Source organism: Podarcis muralis, chromosome 10 (genome assembly GCF_964188315.1).
Source record: "Podarcis muralis chromosome 10, rPodMur119.hap1.1, whole genome shotgun sequence".
NCBI classification, from domain to species: domain Eukaryota; kingdom Metazoa; phylum Chordata; class Lepidosauria; order Squamata; family Lacertidae; genus Podarcis; species Podarcis muralis.
In genome coordinates this window covers 6,221,763-6,243,734 of record NC_135664.1, presented here as the reverse complement: position 1 = coordinate 6,243,734, position 21,972 = coordinate 6,221,763, and the positions used below count along the sequence as shown (strand labels likewise).

The 21,972-nt window shown below is 43.1% G+C and overlaps 2 protein-coding genes across 6 annotated transcripts in view; one reads left to right on the top strand and one right to left on the bottom strand.

The window, feature by feature from the left end:
• Nucleotides 1–83: 83 nt before the first annotated feature.
• TMEM60 (transmembrane protein 60) lies at nucleotides 84–4,706 on the bottom strand. 2 transcript variants are annotated; one of them, XM_028747607.2, is made up of 3 exons: nucleotides 4,516–4,701; nucleotides 1,245–1,404; nucleotides 84–741 (listed from the first exon to the last, which is right to left on the bottom strand). In XM_028747607.2, the coding sequence occupies exon 3, from the start codon at nucleotides 693–695 to the stop codon at nucleotides 291–293; it is 405 nt and encodes a 134-aa protein (XP_028603440.1). In that variant the 5' UTR covers nucleotides 696–741; nucleotides 1,245–1,404; nucleotides 4,516–4,701; the 3' UTR covers nucleotides 84–290. The 2 variants fall into 2 exon arrangements, with proteins under 2 accessions (XP_028603440.1, XP_028603441.1); XM_028747608.2 differs by lacking the exon at nucleotides 1,245–1,404 and having other exon boundaries at nucleotides 4,516–4,706.
• Nucleotides 4,707–5,169: 463 nt separating this feature from the next.
• Nucleotides 5,170–21,972, top strand: part of PHTF2 (putative homeodomain transcription factor 2) — a 67,420-nt gene continuing 50,617 nt past the window's right edge. The window contains exons 1-2 of one of the 4 annotated variants that reach the window (XM_077935763.1): nucleotides 5,170–5,376; nucleotides 18,220–18,298. In XM_077935763.1, the coding sequence (XP_077791889.1) occupies nucleotides 18,254–18,298 (45 nt within the window). In that variant the 5' untranslated portion in view covers nucleotides 5,170–5,376; nucleotides 18,220–18,253. Of the gene's footprint in view, nucleotides 5,377–5,780; nucleotides 5,988–16,194; nucleotides 16,217–18,219; nucleotides 18,299–21,972 lie in introns of those variants that run through there. The other 3 variants (XM_028747605.2, XM_077935761.1, XM_077935762.1) reach the window with 3 other exon arrangements.

The following is a 21,972-nucleotide window of genomic DNA, read 5'->3' as shown; positions in this document are numbered from 1 at the left end:
TTCTGTAGTGTAATGACTCAACACACTAGACACAAACTTGACACACACACTCACAGAAGGATAAATAGAGAGAATACTTGGAAAATATTTTGATGATTTATTTACAGTATATACATATAAATCAGATAGCTGTGCTCCACACATTGAAGAGTCTAGTCCAACGGCATATAGAATGTCAACATACAGCTGTTACTTGTAGTTCCTTTGGGTGCTGTAAACTTATAGCAAGCTAATGTTGTTAAGGAATGTGATGCTGGCTGATGAAAGGATAAACCCAGTCTATGGACAAGTTATTCCCTTCGTACATAGAAGATGTTGTATCCAAGTTCTATTATCCCTCCAATGAGCAACACCCAAAAGGGAATAAAGACATAAGCTAGCTTTATTTCAGCAAGTTGTTCCAATTTTGCACAGAGGGCGAGGCAGAAGGCCAACTTAAGCAGCATTGCTACAAGGTACCAAGCTTTCTTCTTCAGGTGACGGGAACCATTTCGAGGGTCATAGCCAGACTTACAACGGCGAGCCATTTTTACAATTATCATAACTAGAAGAATAGTATCAAATATCCAAACTGGGATAAATATGAGAAACCAGTTCCATGGTGCCTTTTCATCCAATTTCAACACTAACATGATCAGGAACAGCAATGTGAAGAGCCATGTAAGCAGCACTCTCTGCGCCAAGGACATTCTCATTTAAACAGCTTTAGTGGGTGGTTGGCAAGAGTAGAAAAGATGGACCCTAGGATAAAGCAGAACAAAAACAAATGGACTGGGGAGATATCAGAAAGTCTAGCAAAAACAAACAAACCACACACCATCAAGCTAGGTTTATAAATGAAGCTTCACCCAAAATGCAATTTAAATATAAAGAAAACAAGTCTCTGGGCCAAGTCTAGTTTACATTCAACTAATTCAACTAATTAGTTCCACTTGTAGAAGCCCACACAAGGACTTCCACTAGCGCAATGGGGCTCCCCCACTGCCCCCAAATTGGCTTGTGTGTCTGTCAGGAGAACCCCAAGAACAGTGCAAGGCGGGAGAAAATGGGAGATTATTCAACTGAGCAAGAAGAAATGCTTCTGCAGATGGAGCAATCTTAGCGCTACGCTGAATTGCTCCCTTTATCTCCCATATGTTGACTTAAGCAAAAACAGTTGTGCCTGCCATTTTTATATGAAGCCATATAAGGTTACATGTTTGCTATTCACTTAGAAAACCCCAAACGACTTGGGACCAGGTTACCTGAATGAACACCTTTCCTCGTATAGACTTGCCCGCTCTCTAAGAACTTTGCATGAGGCCCTCTTGGTTGTGTTGCAGCCTGCTGAAGTCCATCTTGCAGCAATGTGGAGGAGGGTCTTTTTGGTGGTGGTGGCAGCCAGCTTGTGGAACAATCCCTCCTCTGAAATAAGGCAAGCACCAGCATCAGGTGCTTGCTAAAAACATACTGCTATCTTCCTTCAGGTCTGCATAATATGTTACCTCTAGACTCTTAAATCCAATTGTTGGAGGAGAAAAAAAGTCTGTGGCCACGTGGTACAGATGTTGGAAAACACAACAGAAAAACATTAAGGCTCATTAACAAAGGAACCAAATGTCATGACTGACTGGCATGACAGCTCCCTGCTCATGCTGTCAGTGTGTGGTGGTCAGGTGCAAAGGTGAGTCAAACAAACTGGAACCGGCTGGGCAGGAGGTGGGCACTGGAGGAGGAGAGATGCTCAACCAGCCAGAGGATAAAGATGTAGCAGAAATAGCATGCTTAGAGGGAGTTCCAAGCAGGAAGGGAGCAAAGATGGTGAAGGAGCAGCGGTAAAATAAAAGAATAAAGAAACAGGCAATGGGCAAGCTTCAGCAAGCAACTTAGGACACAGGGTGGGATGAAGGAGGAAAAGTACCGGTATTAACTGAAGGAATGGACAAGCTATTTAAACACCTGATGGTGGAGGGATTAATGGGGAAGCAAGACCACTTAAATAAACACAACTTAGAAAGGCTCTGAGGATGAGAAGGACTTGAAACGTGTCCAAGTGTCAAGGTACTTTCTGAAGGCGAGATAACCTCTGAGGCTCTGAAAACCCTTTTGATCCACAGTTGGAAGGAAGGTGGACACTCACACCAAACTATAGTAAAGCTCATATGTTTCTCTTCTTGTGCTTTTGAAGTCCACATATTAATTCTACAAATTTGGGAGAAATAATTTCACTCAGCCTGATTCTAACTGCTCAGAAGTAAAATATGCTTAGGACTGCAGCCTTAAAATGTTATAACTATCAGTTATATTTTGGCACCCACCAAGGAATCTGGTGATTTATTTCTTGCTAGTACCATATCAAAATAGCTGTATAACAACAACTCAACATATATCCCATATTACAATTGTGGGGAATTTTTACACCCACCCTTTTCTCCAGATTTGGATTTTGAGAAATTTTTTTGGTAGACTGAGATACCTTTTATGCAAGATTTTCCAGACCACTGGTACCACCACCTAACAAAGTTTTGTATAAATCATAGTACATTAGACATTTTTTGTACACTGCTTCAGCATCCAGACATTGCAAAACAGTATGCAAAATTAATGAAGGCACTATAATTATTTATTCCACTTTGCTATTGTAAGCAATAGTTATGTATATGGTTGTCAAGAGAAAGGCAGTCATTTGCTTGTGATGACTGCGGAGAATGCTGGACCATCTAATGTAGAAAGCCACTCCTCAAGCAAGATGGCATATTCAGGATCCCTTTGCATCAGATTGGTTATGCCTTATTAGTTAAGCCTTAACTAATAAGGCATAACCAATCTGATGCAAAGGGATCCTGAATATGTAATCTCACACTCATAGCTAGGGGCAGGGAACAGAATCCTAATAAAAGAAGGCAGGCTGCAAAAGACATTATTTAAAGATTATAGGGCAATGGTTGCCTTGGTCCTACTTTTTATGACCGTTTTAGATATTTAATTTTTATATTTCAGGATCTATGGATCTCCCTGCCACAGTAACTCAAAAGTACCTCAGTGTGACCTTTTCGTACTGCCAGCTTAGAATGCTTTTAAAATTTAAATAAAAGAATACATGTACCCTTAAAGCCTCCTAGTAGCTAGGAATAATAGGATTGGGTGTGAAACTGACACCAACACTGGAGACAAAATGTTTCTTAAATACATAAGGGAATACAGTACTGATATTTAGTTTTGGATCTTAAAAATGCTTGATGACAGTTTCTATGGACTCAAGGGATACCTGTCAAATTCCCTTGATCTCTGCCCCAGCCAAATTCTCACAATCCTGTCCCGCTACTGGATGCAATCTGCCTCTGACCCCAAAGCTCCTCTGACTGTACTTCGAGCAGCTCGAACAGTTCAGCTGATTTTTTAAAACCATTTTTGGGCAAGACCTTAACACAGGGTAGCCTCTTGGTTCCCTTCTTCTGAAGCAAAGTACGTATAGTTACCACATTGCAGAGGAATAGCTGAATATTCAGATGTCAACCATTCACCTTCAGCTCAGTCTTTGCCTCGCACCTCCATCATCAATCAACTTCCCAAATGCCATTACTTCTCCCCACTGACTTTCTTTGCTGATGAGAATCTGCAGCCAATCAGACTGTGCTGCTTCCTATACCAGTAAAAACAAATTTACCTAAGGCAGGCTCCATCTATAAATACTAAAAGGATGGTGTCTCTCTACCCGCTTTCTGATCCAATCACCAAGCACATAGGGCTACTCAGGCCTGCAACACAGTAGCAGCACAATGCCTCAAACTTTGACAGTTGCATAGCTGTCAACCTTCCCTTTTTTTGGCAGGAAATTCCCTTATACCAGCACCGTTTCCCGCTGCTTCCTGCTGCTATCCCGGATTGTTAGATATCCCGTAGACTGTCCCCGGGACAGGTGAGGCTGCTGATCCCTTATTTTCAAATCTGAAAGTTGACAGCTATGCAGTTCCTATGATCTGACATCAGCAGAGGCCACAGAACCATTTCCCAAAGCACAAAACATACATATGAGAAGCACAAAACGCAACATTTATTGGCACAGCTCCTTCCCACTGAGCCCTTGACTAGGACCTAGATCACCTTAAGGGGGAGAATAGCTCTAATTTTCTTTTTAGGAAGCCTTATGGGCCATGAATGGACTGAAATCCCACTGAATTGCTTTTAGCTTGCTAGAAGCTATTTAAGTTCTTGCAGTTTTTATGCCGCCTTTTTTTAAAAAAGCGAAATATATGACTATCACCCCACTTTGAGGGCAATAATTGAATACACTCAGGTCAGGAAAAACCCCATCCATGTGTATTCAGAAGTAATGTTCCACTGAATTCAATGGGACTTGCCCCCGTGGAATGGTATCTCCCGCCCGCCCCCCGGGGGGGGCTCAACCATAGCAAGTAATAGACAGGGAATCTCTGAGGGGACATAACAACGGGGACAAAAAGGGGGGGGGGAGGAGGGGACTCCACAACCACCCCCGACCTGAGCTAAATACCCCATTAATTCCAAATTACCCACCGGTCACGCTTCTGGCGTGCCTCGCAGCCGCCGCCGCTGCCCTAGGACAGGGCCCCAGAGACTCGCTTCATCACCGCCCACCGCTCGAGGCCTCGGGCAAACCAGCCAGAAAAGAGGAGCCGACGTCTAAGCTCCTCCGACAGCCCCAGAGCCGACCGGCCGATGAGATATACGTCACATCCCGCACGACACGCTCATTGGTTGCAGAAGGTGCCTGTCATGTCGCTTGCTCCAAGCCTATTGGGTTGTCCGCATCGAATCCCACCTCGCGGGCCTTCGCTAAGTGCCCATTGGGCAGGCCTGAGGAAGGTTTCCCCCCCCCTCCTCATCCATTTCTGTCGAAGCGTGACTTACTACGCTCTCTCCTCCCTCTCCTCCTACTCGCGGGAAGAGCTGCCCATCACAGCCGCTTTGAAAAAGCCCGTTTTGCGGCTACCAATCGCTTTTCACCGAGGGGGCCGCTTTCTTTGGCGCCATTGGGTGAAACGCTCGCTCAAACCGCCTCGGCCCCGCCTTCTCCAGGGGCTCGCCGTCCAATGAGGAAAGTTGTTTATGTTGAGGCGTCGAGGAGAGCGGCTGCCCCGCGCGCGCCGCATCCCTCCCCCTCCCCTTCCTCGGAGAGAGAGAGAGAGGGGGGGGGGGGAGAGCGAAGGAGGGGCGATGATTGACGGGCCGCCTTTCCCGCGGCAGCGTGCTGTTGCTGCCGTCGCGAGCGAGCGCGCGCGCCCCCGGAGCCGCGAGCTGTTGCCTCGCGCGGCGGCTCGTGCCCTTCTTCTCCGCTGACTGAGGGGACGGACGGACGGGCTGACAGGCGGGCGGACGGTTCCCTTTTCTGCCGCGTGAGGCGAGCACGGAGACCCGGTGAGGCTCGAACCCCGCTCCCCCCCCCCCGCGCGAGCGCTGAGGCGATGTATGGCGGGGGTCTCTCCCAGAGCGCGGGAAGGGGCGGCTGAGGGGAAGGGCAGAGCGGGAGAGGCGGGCCGGGGGGCGGCGGCGGCGGGGAGAGGATGTCCAGAGGCGCCCGCTGCCCTGGGAGGGGGTCGGGTCCTTCTTGCGGCGGGGGACGAGCCTCCTCCGCGGGCGGGCGAGGGGTGTGCCGCGCGTGTGGCGAGGCGCCCAGCGGGTCCGGTGCCAGGGACACCGGGGAGGGCGGGCGGCCGGCCGGCCAGCGTGCGGCGCCCAGCGGGGTTCACGCCGGGACAGGGCAGCCTGGGCTGCTGTAATTGGAAAGCGGAGCGGGGAGGAGGAGGAGGAGGAGGCGACGGGCTGCCCAGGGCGCGTCTGAAGGGAGGCGAGGGCAGCCCGGAGAAGCCCGGCGGCGCTTGCGAAGCTGGCCTTATTATAGCCCCGAGTTTTTCCCATGAGCTGCCAGCTCGGCCTCTGTGCTCCTCCTTGTAATTCGTCCAGCGTTTGTGCCTGAGTTGCATCGTATTCAAGGGCTTGTGAGCTCTGCTTGCTCCCACAGGATTCAGGTAACGGCTCCGATCGTTGTGGATTTGTGCGTTTGTGTGGGGGGTTCATCTAGGCCGTCCTGGTGGCTGCCATTGCGTCCTTTGCTGCAGGGGTGCTTGTGCATGTGCTGATGTGCTCTCATCCAGAGCCTTCAGATGCTCACAACTCTCAGAGAAACAACTAAGAAAAAAAGAGAGGGGGGATATTGAGACCCTGTTCCCTTTCTATCAGTGCATCCCCCCCCCCCGCTTTATCGGTATCTTCATTGTGCTTTTCTGTCACTCGCAACAAAATTTCTGTAGTCTGCACCACAAGATTATGCACAATCTGTTGCACCATTGTGCCAGTCAAATAAGGTGATTTTCTTTTGTCCAGGTATAGTTCAGTAAAGCTGTATTGGGTTCATACTCTTTAGAGCAGGTGAATCGTTCATAGCCATTAAATTCAACCATCTGTACAACCAAGCTTGTTGTTCTTCCCCCTTTCTTTCTGACCACAGTCTCCCATCTCTTTTAGTCAAAGGATGCTAACTTCTGTAGTCTGTTTCACAAGCAGACCATGTTGAACCTTTCACCTGGAATGCCTTCACTGACAACATCTGCAAAACCACTGTATTAAAATTGTTCCTAAAATATTGCTTGGGATCTGCTCTAGGATGTTGGGACAAGTAATTGCAGTAACATATGGGGTACTGAAACACCACAAAAGCTATGTTTGATTCTCTCCCTCCCTCCAGCTTCTTGATATTCACTTATGTATCATTTACAATGTGTATTTGGGCCTTGTGGTCAGTGTGGTGGTGTTGTTTTATTTGTTAAGTAAGTTTAGATATTAATGGCTTATTCTTTGCAATGTCTTAGGTACCTCACGTCACTTAGGGACTTCATTAAACCTCAATGGTGCACTGTTCTTAGCAATATTGTTTCCCCCCACAATTTTTAAGTGCCTGAATTGTTTGTTTAGAATGATCCTTGCAGGCATGGCCTTTCTTTACAAGAAATTTTACTGGTATGACTCCGTCTGGCTGACCAGTCTCTGGTGACCAGTCTCTGTTTTCCTTCTTAACTTGTCTTTCCCTAGAAAATTTGTTTCACAGAAAATTTATATTGTCAGGTGTTCTAGAACTCAATTCCTGTGTTCCAAATAAAACCTATAACTTTGGAAATCTGTATTTGTAATGAAAGCTTTTATGTTGTTGGTGGGAGAGGACAAATAAGAAGAGTGTTTAAAGAAATCCTTATGTAAAATCTTTGTAATCCAATTTGCCTTTGAAGTAAGATTTCTGTATGGTCCTCTTTGTTCTTAATGGATCATATTAGGCAATACTGTACACTATTGCTGCTGAAAAAATATGAAGAATTTGCAGCAATGTTTACATTTAAATAAGGATAGGATTATGCTGATTTGCAGTTTAGACGAATGATCGAAAAGCTGCTTCTCTAGGAATGCAGCTGTAATAAAGTGATTTAAATAGTCCACTTCATTTGAAAAACCCCTTAAAATTCTGTGTGTCTGCATCACATACTGTCTTTAGTTCACCCAGCGGCAAATGGATACTTGACCCAGTGATCTCTAGAGTGATTAAAGTTGATACTTGGCAAAACCATATCCTTAGAAATCCTTTGAACTTTGACTACATCAGCCCATGAGGTTGAGGAACAGACTTTATACACTTTTGTAGCATGATTTCTGTTCATGTTTTCATGCACTCCCACAGAGTGCAGTAGGATTTACTTCTAATATGTGTGCATATTATTTCACTTTTAATTAAATGTAGTTTGGGGGCTTGATCCTCTTTTGGAATGTCCCAGTGCAGGAATTAATGTATTAAATTCCTTGGCTTGGTTCCAAAGGACTACTTTAGGCAAGCTTAGTAATTTTATTTTTAAAAAATTCTGAATCGTGGATGAACATGACATATTGCAAGCTGCTTTGGAAACAGCCAATCTTTGAGAGCTGCTGCTGGAAAATACAAGCCCAAAGGCCCACTGTATGTTTGGCAATGGCTGAATTACCAGGAAAAGCTAGAGATTCCTTGAATAGAATCCACAAGCCGCACCTCCTGCCTGACCTCCACCAGTTTAGTATCTTCCACTGAGCCTCATAAATCACACAGCGGTGCCTACTCATAGGAGCCTGTATAACTGCACTAAAATATGAGAAGTATGTCCTCATGAGTGTTATTTTTAGTGTCTTTTTTTTTTTACAAAAACCTGGGGGCACAAAACAAACAAAACCTTGCAGCAATAATCATCTTCCCCTTTGTTATCACTATACTTATGGGATGAGGGGTCTGAAAGGGAAATACCCTAGTTGCTGGCCTCCTTCATTAGAGAATCTTTCAGGAAAGTATTTTTACTATTTTTATTCAACAACTGAGATACAGGGTGGATAGTACAAGATAGGAGTGACGAACCTTTCAGGTTGTGATTTTTTTATTTGCATTACACAGCCACCCTGCACTATGTCAGAACAATATTTAATAACAATACCACCTCATTTTATGGGTTTGAACCTTCTCTGCTACCGCTCCTTAAATCCTAGAAGGGAACTTTTGGGAATTCAATTGTTTTCATGTTTCCACTCTGGACTTTCACCTCAAAAGAGGCCTGCTAGCCTTAAGCTATGAGTGGGGAAGCTGTGACCATTCAGATGTTGTGGTATTCCAACTCCTTTCAGCTCCAACCACCATAGCGAATGGTGGGAATTGCATTCTAACAATATCTGAATGACTGCAGGTTCCCCCATCCCTATTCTAAGTGTTTCTTTTGTAGCAGAAGTTCTGTCACTGCCCCAAAAGGCGATCTAGCCCAAGTTCCTGATGGCCATATGAACTCAACTCAGTCCCCAGGCCCCCACACTCTCATTTTCCTGCTGGAGTTCAAGAATTGGCATATGTATGCAGCTGTTCCACTTGGCTAGTAAGTTCCCAGTCTACCAAGACTAGTGCAGCTAGACTTGTGTGCTAGGAAAGTGACTGAATTGGGAGAACTTTACCAAACCAAGTACAAGGAAGAAGAGGGGCAGGGAGGCAGCTTGCTAAAAAGAGACTCTTCTTTGGGACCTAACATTGGTGGCTGTAGAGGATAGACAGCCCAAGCGTAAAAAAGCAATGTAGAGATTGAGAAAAGATTGCCCTTCTCAACCATGCATATACATTAGCTGTGGAGAGATCGCGGCATGGGGATCAAATCATGCCTCCCCCTCTAGACTTCAGAAACAATACCTAAGAGGGTCATCATAAGGGAGGGAGTGCCCCTAGCCCCTCTACACCTTTGGGGTGTAGAACTAGTTGCACAGTTCATCTGATTCCTGACAATAAAGAAATGACCAGTTGGTTTTCCCAGAAAAATGGAATATCACTGAGGGGGATGGCAAACTTTTTTAGAATGAATAAAAAATAATAATCATGTAGCAGACCACCTTATAAATAAATTAAAAAGAGACATCTTCTCTTACTAATTGAGGGTCCCTCATGTTACATGTGTGTCATTGCATCACTACAGTGGGACTCCTTCATACATCACTTAAATAATGCGAGAAGATGTAGCACAGAGGTAGGCAGTGTGATTCCCTGCCATTTACAAGTCTCATCATTCCTGGTTATTGACCATGCTGGCTGAGACCTATGGATGTTGTAGCACCATAATGGCTATCCCTTATCTGTGACTCCTTTCCTTGCCAACATGTCCCAGTTTTCTAGAGGAGTAATGGTAGCATAGGGTAATAATAATCTTTATTTTTGTCACATTTCCCTAGCCATGCTGTAACAGTTCCCATGCTGTAAAAATAAAGTGAGAAAGGGACTGAGCTCTTTAGCCTCATGATCACCATTCATCTCTGACTTGTTCATGTGATAAAAAGATAGCCATTTTGTGTAGATGACAAGTTTGTGCCAAGTAAAGGAAGCCCTAGGAGGAATGAGAAAAGTTGTTCTGGCAAATGGGTTCGGTTGATGTTTATACCACCAAGTTCTATATTCATCTCAAGGCTACGAGAATAAACTTGACTGAGTGGTGGTATGGCCGCAATAACATATATGGTGCTTGTGAAAAGGATGCTTGTATATTTGATCAGTGATGGAATTTGCCTAAGAAAGTGATGGGGAATAGAAAGAATATGACTGGATTTTGCCTCCCCAAAACCTTCTTGGTTGGTGGCCAGGGCTGTCAGTCATTAAGTGGATGTTAGGTGAACCAAGAGATCCTGTTTTGGGCAGGGTTCAGCTGCATTATGGAGTGCCAATCAGTTGATTAGTGATCGCAGTAAGCCACTGCAGAAGAACATTTTTTTGTCACTAGCTTGAATTCAAGCTGGCAATTGACAGCAAGAAAAGGAAGCATACTTAAGAGGGTGTTCCTATTTCTTCATCTTTGCTCTGGCTTGAAGTTCATTGTATCTGATATCACATATGATGCCTAAAGTGTGGAAGGTGGACATGGTTTGCCCAAAGCAGACTGGCAAGCCAGTCTCCAATGCTTGGAGGTCTAGTTAGGCTCACCAGTCCTGATCTAAGCTGTGGAAAAGTTCATAAGTGAAGCTATGGTAGCAAATGAGGCATATGTATAGTAATGATGTAGAGAAGCAGGCTCATATATTGCAGAAGTTAGCATCTCTGTTTCAGATCAAATTAACAAAGCTGCAGTTGTGCAGGCAAAGTGCTGCCATTCATAGATCTGCTGGCAGAGGCTACTAGAAAGCAATGGGAAGTCCTTCTTTTCACTAGCCTTATGGATGAATGATTTTATTTACTGCAGTAGAACTTTGCCATAGACAAGGACTCCACTGTGTACTTATTTTGTAGTGCCTCAATAATAAGCTTTTATTATAGATTCCTATCATTTTTCATATGACAAGAGTAAAGGGTGTATAAAACAATGATGTATTTCTTCTGTTTATTTATTTTTTTATACTATTATTAATTTTGCACACCGTCCTATACCCGCAGGTTTCAGGACGGCTCACAGGATAAAATCATGATATAAAAACCACAAAATACATAATCAAAATAAAAGCAAGAACAACCCAATAACCCCTCCCCCTAAACACATTTTAAAGGGCATATTTGGATCGTGTCGCCATGATTGAGTAGTACAAAGGATTATAAATATAAGTGAATATAAGATCTAATGGTATAGCTGAGTGTGAAAACTAGTTAAGTATTTTGAGGAACTGAATGTTTGAGATGTACTTAGTATTGTGACAATCCTGGAATTTTTCTGAAGGCTGTATGTTTTTATAACCTGTAAAAAACCACAGAGTTGAGTTACATTACTTATTTCGCACACATATACACACAGAACTCATCAATATTCCTGAGAGATTAACAAAATAGGAAGAATTATATGACTCACTTTTGTTGTTCCAAAAATGTTTTAGTAAAGGCTGTTATTATCCAATAACTTACTTCTCTGAAATCCTTTGTCAAATCTAGTAGAAAAGGTCCAAATCATATTTTCACCTTCCTAAATTAAGAGACATTCAGCAGCATTTTATATGCAGGCATCTCATAGTATGTGTGGTGTTCCAGAATGAAATGAATATTAGCTTAAAAACAACATCTGGGGCTGTCTGTTTAGTCAGCAAGGCGGCTGCTGAGTGGAGCCAAAGAATTTGAAGGGGAAAATACTCTTACAAATATAGCAAGTGGTATAAAGCTTTTTGAATGATGATTTAATATACTTGGCTCCTTGTTCTAAAACTTTTGGATCACTTATGGGTTTAAATATAAAAATGTCCTGCCACTAAATTGTCCAGCACAAAACAAGTTTTGCTGCTGCTAGATGAGAAATGGGAATGTCTCTCTAAATGTGCTAAGATTCATTTAGTTCAATGTCCATATAAGATGATATACCCTACACTTCTGCGTGCAAAGTTTACCTAGTACCTGACATGACTAAAACTCAAGTTGTAAAAACTCTGGATTATGAACTTCTTTACAAACCGAAAGTTGTGATTCTTCAAAGAAGCTGTTATAAAAGTGCTGCTAGATGATATTTTAAACACAGCACCTTAACTGAAACATGAAACATTGTTTCATGGGTTTAGATTTCAAGCCTTCATCAATATAATAAAATAGAGATTATTGTTTTATCAAATTACTGTATTGCTTTAGAGTGTTAGCTGTGTAGCTCTTAGCCACACTTTCAGAGTAATTTTTGGACTAACATAAACATGACATTGTAGAATGAGGAAAGTTAGAAGGCATAAAATAAGAGCATATGATCATTTAGCTGGGCTGAGTTAATTATCCCAGTCCGATACATAATTTTGTCTCCCGAAGACAGACTTTGGGGCTCCTTGGTCCCAGTACCAACATAATATAGTATATGATACGTTGTACATGATCCAAACTTTAAATGTCTTTAACCCAGTGCTTTAGAGAATGGACCATGTTGTATTTAGTGGTAAGGTTTACTTCAACAAATTTGTCTAACCTCTTACACATTTTATTTTAAACTAGTCTCCTTTCTCAGTCACTACTTTTATGCTTTTTTGATCCAAAGTCATGTGAACAAAGGTCTGCTCTCAGATGGGGCTTCCCCGCCTCTCCTGCCTATTGCAACCTCCTACCCCCCCCCCTCCTCCCAGCCATCCTGAAGAGTCAAAGGATCTGCTGGAATGGGGTAGGTAAAGGCTATGGGGGAAAAGGAATGGGCATGAAAGCCCCATTGTGTGTGAGCAGCCTTCTCATGCAACTCTGGATCCCACTCCCTTGCCTTTAAGCCACTTCCAGCTTTGTAAGCAACCTGTTTCCCTTTAAAAGTACACAATAAAAAAACAAAATATTTCCCTTGAACCTACAACTGTAAAGTGGATGGAAAAAACCTGCTAGTTTGTTGATAGTAGTGGTGGACAAACATAAGGTTCTGTGAAGAAGAGACTTGTATTTTGACAACTAACTTAATCAGATATTTATATTTTGCCAGCATTAAAAAAGCACTTTGAAAGCTAGGAGTGTTAAAATGTAAGGTTTATTTGTTGTCCCTTCAATTTATTTAATGGGTATATTCTAGTACTTCCAGTGGAGCAGTTAGAGAGCAGTTTACATGTATGTTCCTTAGATTTCACAGTAGATCATTTTGTCTTAAAATAAATGAACAGGAAGAGGAAACAGAACTTTAAACTTTTTTTGTGCACTGGAACACTGGTAATTCTGCGAAAATGCAATCTAGAGGACACAAGTGTTCATTGTTGTCATTATTATACAAATACTATTGTGCATAATTGTATTTGGTTTTCTATGAATAGTTCTACACTGGTTTCTTTCACATCTGTCTAAAGATATCTAAAGGTTTTGCATGCCTTTGACATTGTACCCAGCCTTATGCGAAAGACATCCACTTGGACTCTGTGTGAAAACCCATTAACTTTAAAGATTGCAGCCCACTCCTAAACATGTTTGCTTCATGCAAGTCTCACTTAACACATACTTGATGGTCATAACTTCAGATGGCCTTACTCTGTAAAGAGTTGCTTCACAAAATGGCATCTTCTGTTATGTGCATTTTATGTAGAGTTTATACATATACTGCAAACAGAAAAACTGGTCCCAAGAAAGTTATTTGTGTCTCTTACAGAAAGAAATGAAGTGTAAAAGACATAGGATAAAATGAACATGAATATAGGCAGTTCACATGCAGAAACAGGAAACCACAGAGCTACAGAAGTTACTTGAAGTTAAGAACCAACTGTGGAGTTTCTAATCATGTGAAGATTTGCTGGGTTGTTTTGCTCATACTGACAAACTGTCTTGGTGGTAATTTTTAAGAACTATTGTTATCAGGCAAATAAAGTGACTTTTTTGGTAGTCTGAGTAGGAGGGTTTTAGCAAATGTGGCATTTTGCAAATATTTAACAACAATTTAACTAGTTTGGGAAAAGAATGGGAGGTGCAATAAAAATAATGTCTCCACTGACTAAATTAAGACTCATTTGGGACAGCCTAACACCTTTTAGATAACCAGTTCTTTGATCTCCTTGCCTTGAATAATGTACAATGGGGAGAAATTCACTTCTAGCCAGTGGAAGAAGTCTGCCAACAGGACTAGATAAAAATATTTAAGGCCTACGTTAGGGGGCTCACTTTTGAGGTTTGCCAATGTTAGTGCTGGTTGTTCTATTGCAATTAAAGTCATGTTAAAGGTAAAGGGACCCCTGACCGTTAAGTCCAGTCGCGGACGACTCTGGGGTTGCGGCGCTCATCTCGCTTTACTGGCCGAGGGAGCCGGCGTACAGCTTCCGGGTCATGTGGCCAGCGTGACAGCTGCTTCTGGCAGACCAGAGCAGCGAACGGAAACGCCTATTTATTTACTTGCACTTTGATGTGCTTTCAAACTGCTAGGTTGGCAGGAGCAGGGACTGAGCAACGGGAGCTCACCCCGTCCCGGGGATTCGAACCGCTGACCTTCTGATCAACAAGCCCTAGGCTCTGTGGATTAGACCGCAGCGCCACTCCTGTCCCGCGTGTTCATGTTAGGTAACATTTAATGGAGTCAAAAGGGTAAGAGCCAAGCGGGCGGGGGGGGGGGGTTGAGAATCTATCATAGGGTGTACATGGCTTGTACCAGGCTCCATTCCACTGAGATTAACTAGATTCTGGTGTCATGTGCCATCCTCACAGTCGTCCCCCCTAACAACTTGGTGAAACACGATGGCTGTCACATATTTACTGGCACTAACTTGCACTGGACCCTTGGGTGTTCTTCCATTACACAGAGCTGACTCAACAGGACTAGCACTGCTAGGACAGCAGCAATCCAGAATATCAGAATCACCACAGTGGGATGAACCATGTTTAATAGGATTCCTGTGTCACTGTTGCTCCAGCCTGAATACAGGGACCCACCAACCGTGCTCCTTTATAGTTTTAATCCTAGTTGTGAGGTTTATAATGCCTCAGCAATTGTCAGGGACTGGCTGGATACAGAGGAGTGGTGGAAGGCACCAGCTGGGAAACCCCGAAGGGACACACACACACACACACACACACACACACACACACACACACACCCTGAGCCAGGAAATTGGTGGTGGGACAACAATGAGTGATCAGAGGCAGAAGAGGGAGCAGACTGGGAGTAGGAGGCTGGAGAGGAGGGCAGCCAAGAGGCAGAGATCAGGCAGGCTACTGAAGAAGCCAGGGAGTCTCCCCCTCCTGCTGCGACCAGTTTCCCTCTCCACTGGTCTCCTAGAATCCAAAGAGGTTCAAAGCAAAGACGTCTCAGATTGCTTGGGAAGTAGCCGGGGGAGAAGGAATCTTAGTGGTGGGGAGGCAGGGACCTTCAATCCTTGCAACTGCCTCATTGGGGCAAAATCTCCTGGGAAGAGTTGCTGTGCTTACAAGACCTGAGCTCTCTTTGTTTCTTTGAATAAAGAGTTAACTTCACTGACATCTTGTGAGTTATTGCTGACCTGCCCCTGACTCCCGCCCTGGCAGCAATCATGTTTTACCTGTAATGTAGCTATTACTTAACTATTTCATCTGAGGTCCTGCTCACACTTACTCAGTCGTGGTGCTGATACAGTGGAATGTCATCCCCTCCCTAGCCCTGACACGATATACTTCAGTGAGCACTGTGAAAACCTAGCTTATATGGAAGGTTTTTTGTACTTGCTGAGGTTGTCTGTAGGAGCTGAGTTTGCTTGCAGGTTGTTAATTTGCTTGGTTTTGTTACTTTATTATTTTGAGATTCTGCAATTATGCTGCTGTGGGTTTTTTCTTTTTTAGATTTGGTTCAACAGCGAGTTTGTTTTATAGAGAAGGGTGGGAAGTACCTTTAAAAAAAGTAAGTACCAGGATTATCGGTAACCAGTATTTTCCTGAGCCCTTTATTCATCCTCCACTTCCAGTCTAGGAACATATGAAGTGAACATATAATTAAGACCAGTTTGCACTTGTGCTTTGTGAGTAAGTTGTGCACGATATTTCTGGCCCATATACTGCTTCTCTGTATATAATCCACATTCTGATATCGGGTTGTACATTGACTGAATACTGATGACATAGTTAAGAAATGGATCTAGGTGCAGGCTACATAATAGGTGTGACTGTAATTTCTGTGCTTTGTCTGTAGCATGGGAGCAGGATCACGCTGTGCACTGGGCTCTTGTTTTCAGGTACTCAAAATATGGGCTACTTCCTGACCTGAACAAGAGCAGCAATTATGAGTGGCACCTTGGTAGCCCTTCAAGAATTAACCTATTTGGGAGTTTGCTTTTCCACTGTGTAACACATTAGCTGTCCTTGGTAAGTGTTGCCTTGATAAAAATGGATTCATTAATCACTGTAAAGACAATGTGATAGGAGCGTAGATGAAATCTCAAAATTTCTATTGCTGATTGCCAAATGTGTCTAATGAATGCTGGTTCAGGTCCTTGTTTGTATGTCTCATAGATGTTCTCCAGATAACAACTTTGCTCTCTGTTAAAAAGAATCATTAGTGTCTGGGGTCTCTTAAGGAGTGAGAGCTACTTCAGAGGGAATTTCAAATTAATCTTTAGCTATGAATACAGTTCCTTATCTGTGCAAAACTTAAATCTGGGGGTCCAACTCAACTATGAAAAGTCACAAACTCTGTGACATCCACTCAGAATTATTTATTCATAATTGCACTACAGGATTGCAATATAGAATTAAGACTGAAATTGCGTAATTACCTCTGTCAAGGCAAACATTCACTGTAAGAAGTCATGTTGCTTCTGAGATACATACAGTACAACATTCCACTCTTTCGCTGCTTCTCTCAGTTTTCTTACTCTCCTGGTGGATAGTATCAGCAAGCAACATGTGCACATTCACTTATTTATTAATTTTCCTAAAATAATGTATGTACAACCCTTCATTTTAAAAAGAAATTCCAAGGTGAATAACAAACAAAAAAGAACAAAATATAATAAAACCAGCTCACTAAAAGGAAGAAGTTAAAATCTCAGTCTTAGTAACAAGGACACAAGGCTGTGTAGTCATCAGTTGACTAGCACTATGGAAATATAGCACAATGCAAATAGTAATTGCTTTTCCCAGAAGATATGGAGGGAGCCATAAGACCTACTGTCTCAATAGTATACAATGGAATCCCAAATGAGCCATGAATGGCAAACAACAAGTGATAAAACAGGTTAAAAACACATTTAGAACAAGTCTACAATTGATGCAGACTGGGGAAAGACTTCAACTTAAAAGACTTCTTCAAAGTCTTCAGGTGCCAAAAAGGTAACTGCGATGTCACCAATCTAATATTCAAAGGGAGGGAATTCCAAAGGGTAGGTGCCACCCTTAGGGAAGTTTTTAATGTCTGGGGAGGCCCAGCAAGATGAGTAGGGTATTAAAAAATCATTATTATTATTACTACTACTACTACTACTACTGCTACTAAAGGCAGATTCCAACATTGTGTAGGGCAGACCTCCTGATTAGATGGTATCTGCTGGAGTCCCTAAATTGCAGAGCGCAGTGATCAATTAGGTGTGTAAGGGGTGAGATGATCTTTCAGGTAGCCTGGTCCCAAGCTGTATAGGGCTTTATACTTCAAAACCAGCGCCTTGAAATTAGCCCCAGTACCATTTCCCTTGCACGCACAGTTCTGATCTTGCTGATTGCTCCCTGCAAAAGCTACCAACCACCTCCATAATTAGCTTATTAACAGGCAGAATGGTTGGAGAAATTTAGTGCTTGCATTTCTAGTTTGAAGCCTCCAGAAACCCAAGCACAGCTCCCAATGCTATCCTATAAAATTCTGACCATCTTAGAAACCCAAGTAGACTTGACTTAGTTTATACATTTACTTCATTCTTCCTCCTGGATCCTGTGTTTCCTGTTCAGAGATGTCAGCAATTAAGCAAACAGTAAGTAGGAGTTAAGCCACACGAACTAATTGGGAAGGAAGATGACATTAACCCTTCAGAAAGAGTTGAATGAAAACTAATGCCTGTTTCTAAACTAGGAGTACATATGTGTGTGATGCAGAGAGACCGTCCCTGGCTCCTGCAGCGCTGGGAGCAAAACACCTGTACTCCTGTTGTTCCTATTAGCCCTCTGCCATTTGCATAAGGACAATCTCTGTTTCATTGAATATTTTGCAATAATTGAACTGGGTTTAATAAGAAGTGGTCAGTTAGCGGTATTTGATTGGTCACTTGATTAGCCACCCAACTTTAAATTAGAATAGCATGCATGTGTGTGTGTGTGTGTATATATTTAAAATTTCCCTTAGAATATGAATGTAAAATTATGCCTCTTTCTCTTTACAGCTAAAATGACTACTGTATAAATGTCATAGAATAAATGGCGTCCAAAGTAACAGATGCTATAGTCTGGTACCAGAAAAAGGTAAGCAATGATTTATCTAAAAAAAGAGAGCTTCACTTTGGTTTGGTATTTAGCTAGTACTGCTTGTAATTGTTAAGAGTGCTTGCTTGCCTCCTTCTATATCTGCTTATGCTGTGCCATGTGTCCTCCCCCAGAGTCTTTTTGCTCCTACATCGCCCACTGTCTCCTCATCTGTATTTTCTCCTCACAGACTGGGAACTCTGAAAAGGCAAGAGAAGAAGGAGCTTGCTTTGCATTTTAGCCTTACTCAAGAGTAAGGGTGTATTTTCAGCCTCAGGGAAGATGCAAAGGAATAGGGGGAAGGCATCCTTGAAAAGTTGCTGTGGTGCAGTACTTAAACAGAGCTGCTCTATTGAAGCTCTGTGCTGTGCTCTCTGCTTTATAACATTAGAATAAGTGTGTCCTTAAGTTTAGAAAGAAGTGAGAGAGCCACCCGTTCAGTCCTTATAGACCTTGCAAAAGACAGACAAGAATGGACAATTAAGAGAGCATTTTTTCCTATCTTCCCCCGCCCCATGGTTTCTGACAAAATGGCTGCCGTGAACCAGCAAAATGCAAAAAAGGAAGGCTTTTTAAAGGCTGCTTATTTGTTTACAGTATTACACGCAGATCTGGAGATCTGAATCTGTAGTGAGTATAGTTTGGGTACTAATTCCTCATGTTTTGATAAGTGAATTTTCGTATAATGGACATTTGGATAGGAGGACCTGTCCTTTCAAGCACAGTTTTGCAGCAGTAGCTGCCTATTCTCTCCCTATACTATTTCCCCTGGTTGTTGCCACTTCTCACACCCCCAAGTTAGTCAACATTATGTGGCCCTTTGAGCATGCTTAGTCCTCATTGAGCTGTTTTCAGTTTCCTCATTTAGGTATTTTCCCTAAATAGTTTTTGTACTTCTGGAAACAATGGGGTTGCTCTGAACCTGATAGCACTTCCCTCTTGCATATACATGGTGCTCTTTTGGTTACATCAGAATCTACACTTGAAGGCGGAGTATACTCTTAGTATATATGATACCAACCATACTTTTTGTTTTGATCCATACTCAGTAATTGAACAACATAGGTAAAGGTAAAGGTACCCCTGCCCGTATGGGCCAGTCTTGCCAGACTCTAGGGTTGTGCGCTCATCTCACTCAAGAGGCCGGGAGCCAGCGCTGTCCGGAGACACTTCCGGGTCACATGGCCAGCGTGACAAGCTGCATCTGGTGAGCCAGTGCAGCACACGGAACGCCGTTTACCTTCCCGCTGATAAGCGGTCCCTATTTATCTACTTGCACCCGAAGGTGCTTTCGAACTGCTAGGTTGGCAGGCGCTGGGACCGAACGACGGGAGCGCACCCCGCCACGGGGATTCAAATTGCTGACCTTTCGATCGGCAAGTCCTAGGCGCTGAGGCTTTAACCCACAGCGCCACCCGCGTCCCTAATTGAACAACATAATGTACCATATTTTTCGCCCTATAGGATGCACCGGCCCATAGGATGCACCTAGTTTTTTTTGGGGGGGGGGAATAAAGAAAAAAAAATATTCCCCCCCAGCTGCGGATTCAGTGCGCCCCGCACCCTGGGCAGCAGGCTGCGGATATCTGCCCGAAGCGTGGGGCGCTCTGCTGCAGCATGCCCTGCGCTCCGAGCAGCAGGCTGCTATCCGCAGCCTAGGGAGCCCTGCGGGAACTCCCACGGGCTCCCCAGGCTTGCTGATAGCTTCCTGAAGCCTGGAGAGCGAGAGGGGTCGGTGCGCTCCAAGCTTCAGCGAAAGCCTGTGTTCGCCCCATAGGACGCACACAGATTTCCCCTTCATTTCTGGAGGGGAAAAAGTGTGTCCTATAGGGTGAAAAATACGGTATATCCATGCAGTTACAGGTTTCAAAGATATATTGTTATTGTCACTTGTAATGTTACTGAATTTCAGTTTAATATAATGATAAAGCAGAAAGACCAATCTTGGTTATAAAAAGAGCTGAATTGTTTATTCATTATTGCGGTTTGGTTATATAAAAATATTTTGTGTATGTCTTACATTAAGATTTCATGAGTGGCATCCACTTTATTTATTTAGAAACTGGTTCTCTACACAGTTGGTCTTGGAGGGGGCCGAAATATATTTAAAGCTTAAATGTGGACACTTTCGTACAGTATGTGGGGAAACGCAACTGAAAAATCAGTGATAAATAAGCTAAGATGTTATCCTCTCTTTTTGTAACTGAAATAACTTTTCATGAGTATGAAGCAAGATTATTCTAAGGTGATAATGCATCTGTTACATCTGTGAGCAAATAACTCATACAGTGGTACCTCAGGTTACATATGCTCCAGGTTACAGTCTCTGCTAACCCAGAAATAGTGCTTCAGGTTACTTTGCTTCAGGATGAGAACAGAAATCATGCTCCGGCGGCACAGCGGCAGCAGGAGGCCCCATTAGCTAAAGTGGTGCTTTAGGTTAAGAACAGTTCCAGGTTAAGAACAGACCTCCAGAACGAATTAAGTTCTTAACCCGAGGTACCACTGTATTCTCTGAGATGTGGAGGGGAGGAAAAAGGAAAACTGGGACATTCTGGGATCAAATCAGAAACCGGGATGGCTTCTGTAATTCGAATTAAGTACTTAACCTGAGGTACCTTTGTATAGGTAGCACATCTCTAGTGTTGTCTATACTAAAGGCAGTGAGTTCTCACTGAATCTTTGATCATCACATCAGATGCTTCTCAGAAGCCCAGCAGCAGAACATAAGCAGTGGTCTTCTCCCACTCTTGGTCCCCAGCAACTAACAGTCAGAGGTATGATACCTCTGATCCTGGAGAGTTAATATATAGTTATCATGACTAGCAGCCATTTACAGCTTTCTCAGGGGAAATGTGCTGCAAGGAAGGGAGGTGATGGGAACAGATGTGCATATTTAGTTTATCGCATTGTCTTCATGAACGTTGTAGCCCAAGGGTAGACTAGCAGGTCTAAGCAATAAATGTGATTGATGACAACCATTGCTGTAGAACATGGCACAATTAGGAGTGTCCTGGAGCTTTAAAATGCAGCATACCAAACATTTTGATGTTTCCTGCTTATAAATCTTTGTGAGTTCTCAAACCTCAACAACCAACTGTTTTAAGCCTCCTCAAGGGTGAGGATTATCTGAAAACACATGTTTTCCCCTTGAGTCATGAGAGGGGCAGATCAAAACAAAAGAACAGTGCCACAGCATTTTCTTTTTTTAGGTTGGAATGGATCACAGAGTGTCAGGAAGTTAGCAAAAGGTAGATAGTTGCCCCCTTGAACTCCAACAATGATACTAAGCATTTCATTGCATTTTGCATGGAAGGAAACAGAGCTTTTTAAAATATGTGTTCTCATTTTTTATTTTTATGTTGTGAACATCCCCGTGATCTTCAGATGAAGGGCAGCATACAAATTTAATGAATAGTAATAGTAAATATATGGGTTGTTGTTGTTGTCGTCGTTTGCACCACTCTTCTGCTTGGTGTAATTAAGGTAAACACAAAACTGGAGGGAAAGTTATAAAAATTTACACAATTTCTGGTTTTGAGTTTTTAGAAAGGCAGTACAAAGACAAGTTTTTTTAAAGCACGTTAAGGAGCTGATCCACCTCTTTGTCATCACCAAGTATTCCATAATGTTGACTCATGTTAAGGTCATTGAGCCTTACTTAAGGTGAGTGG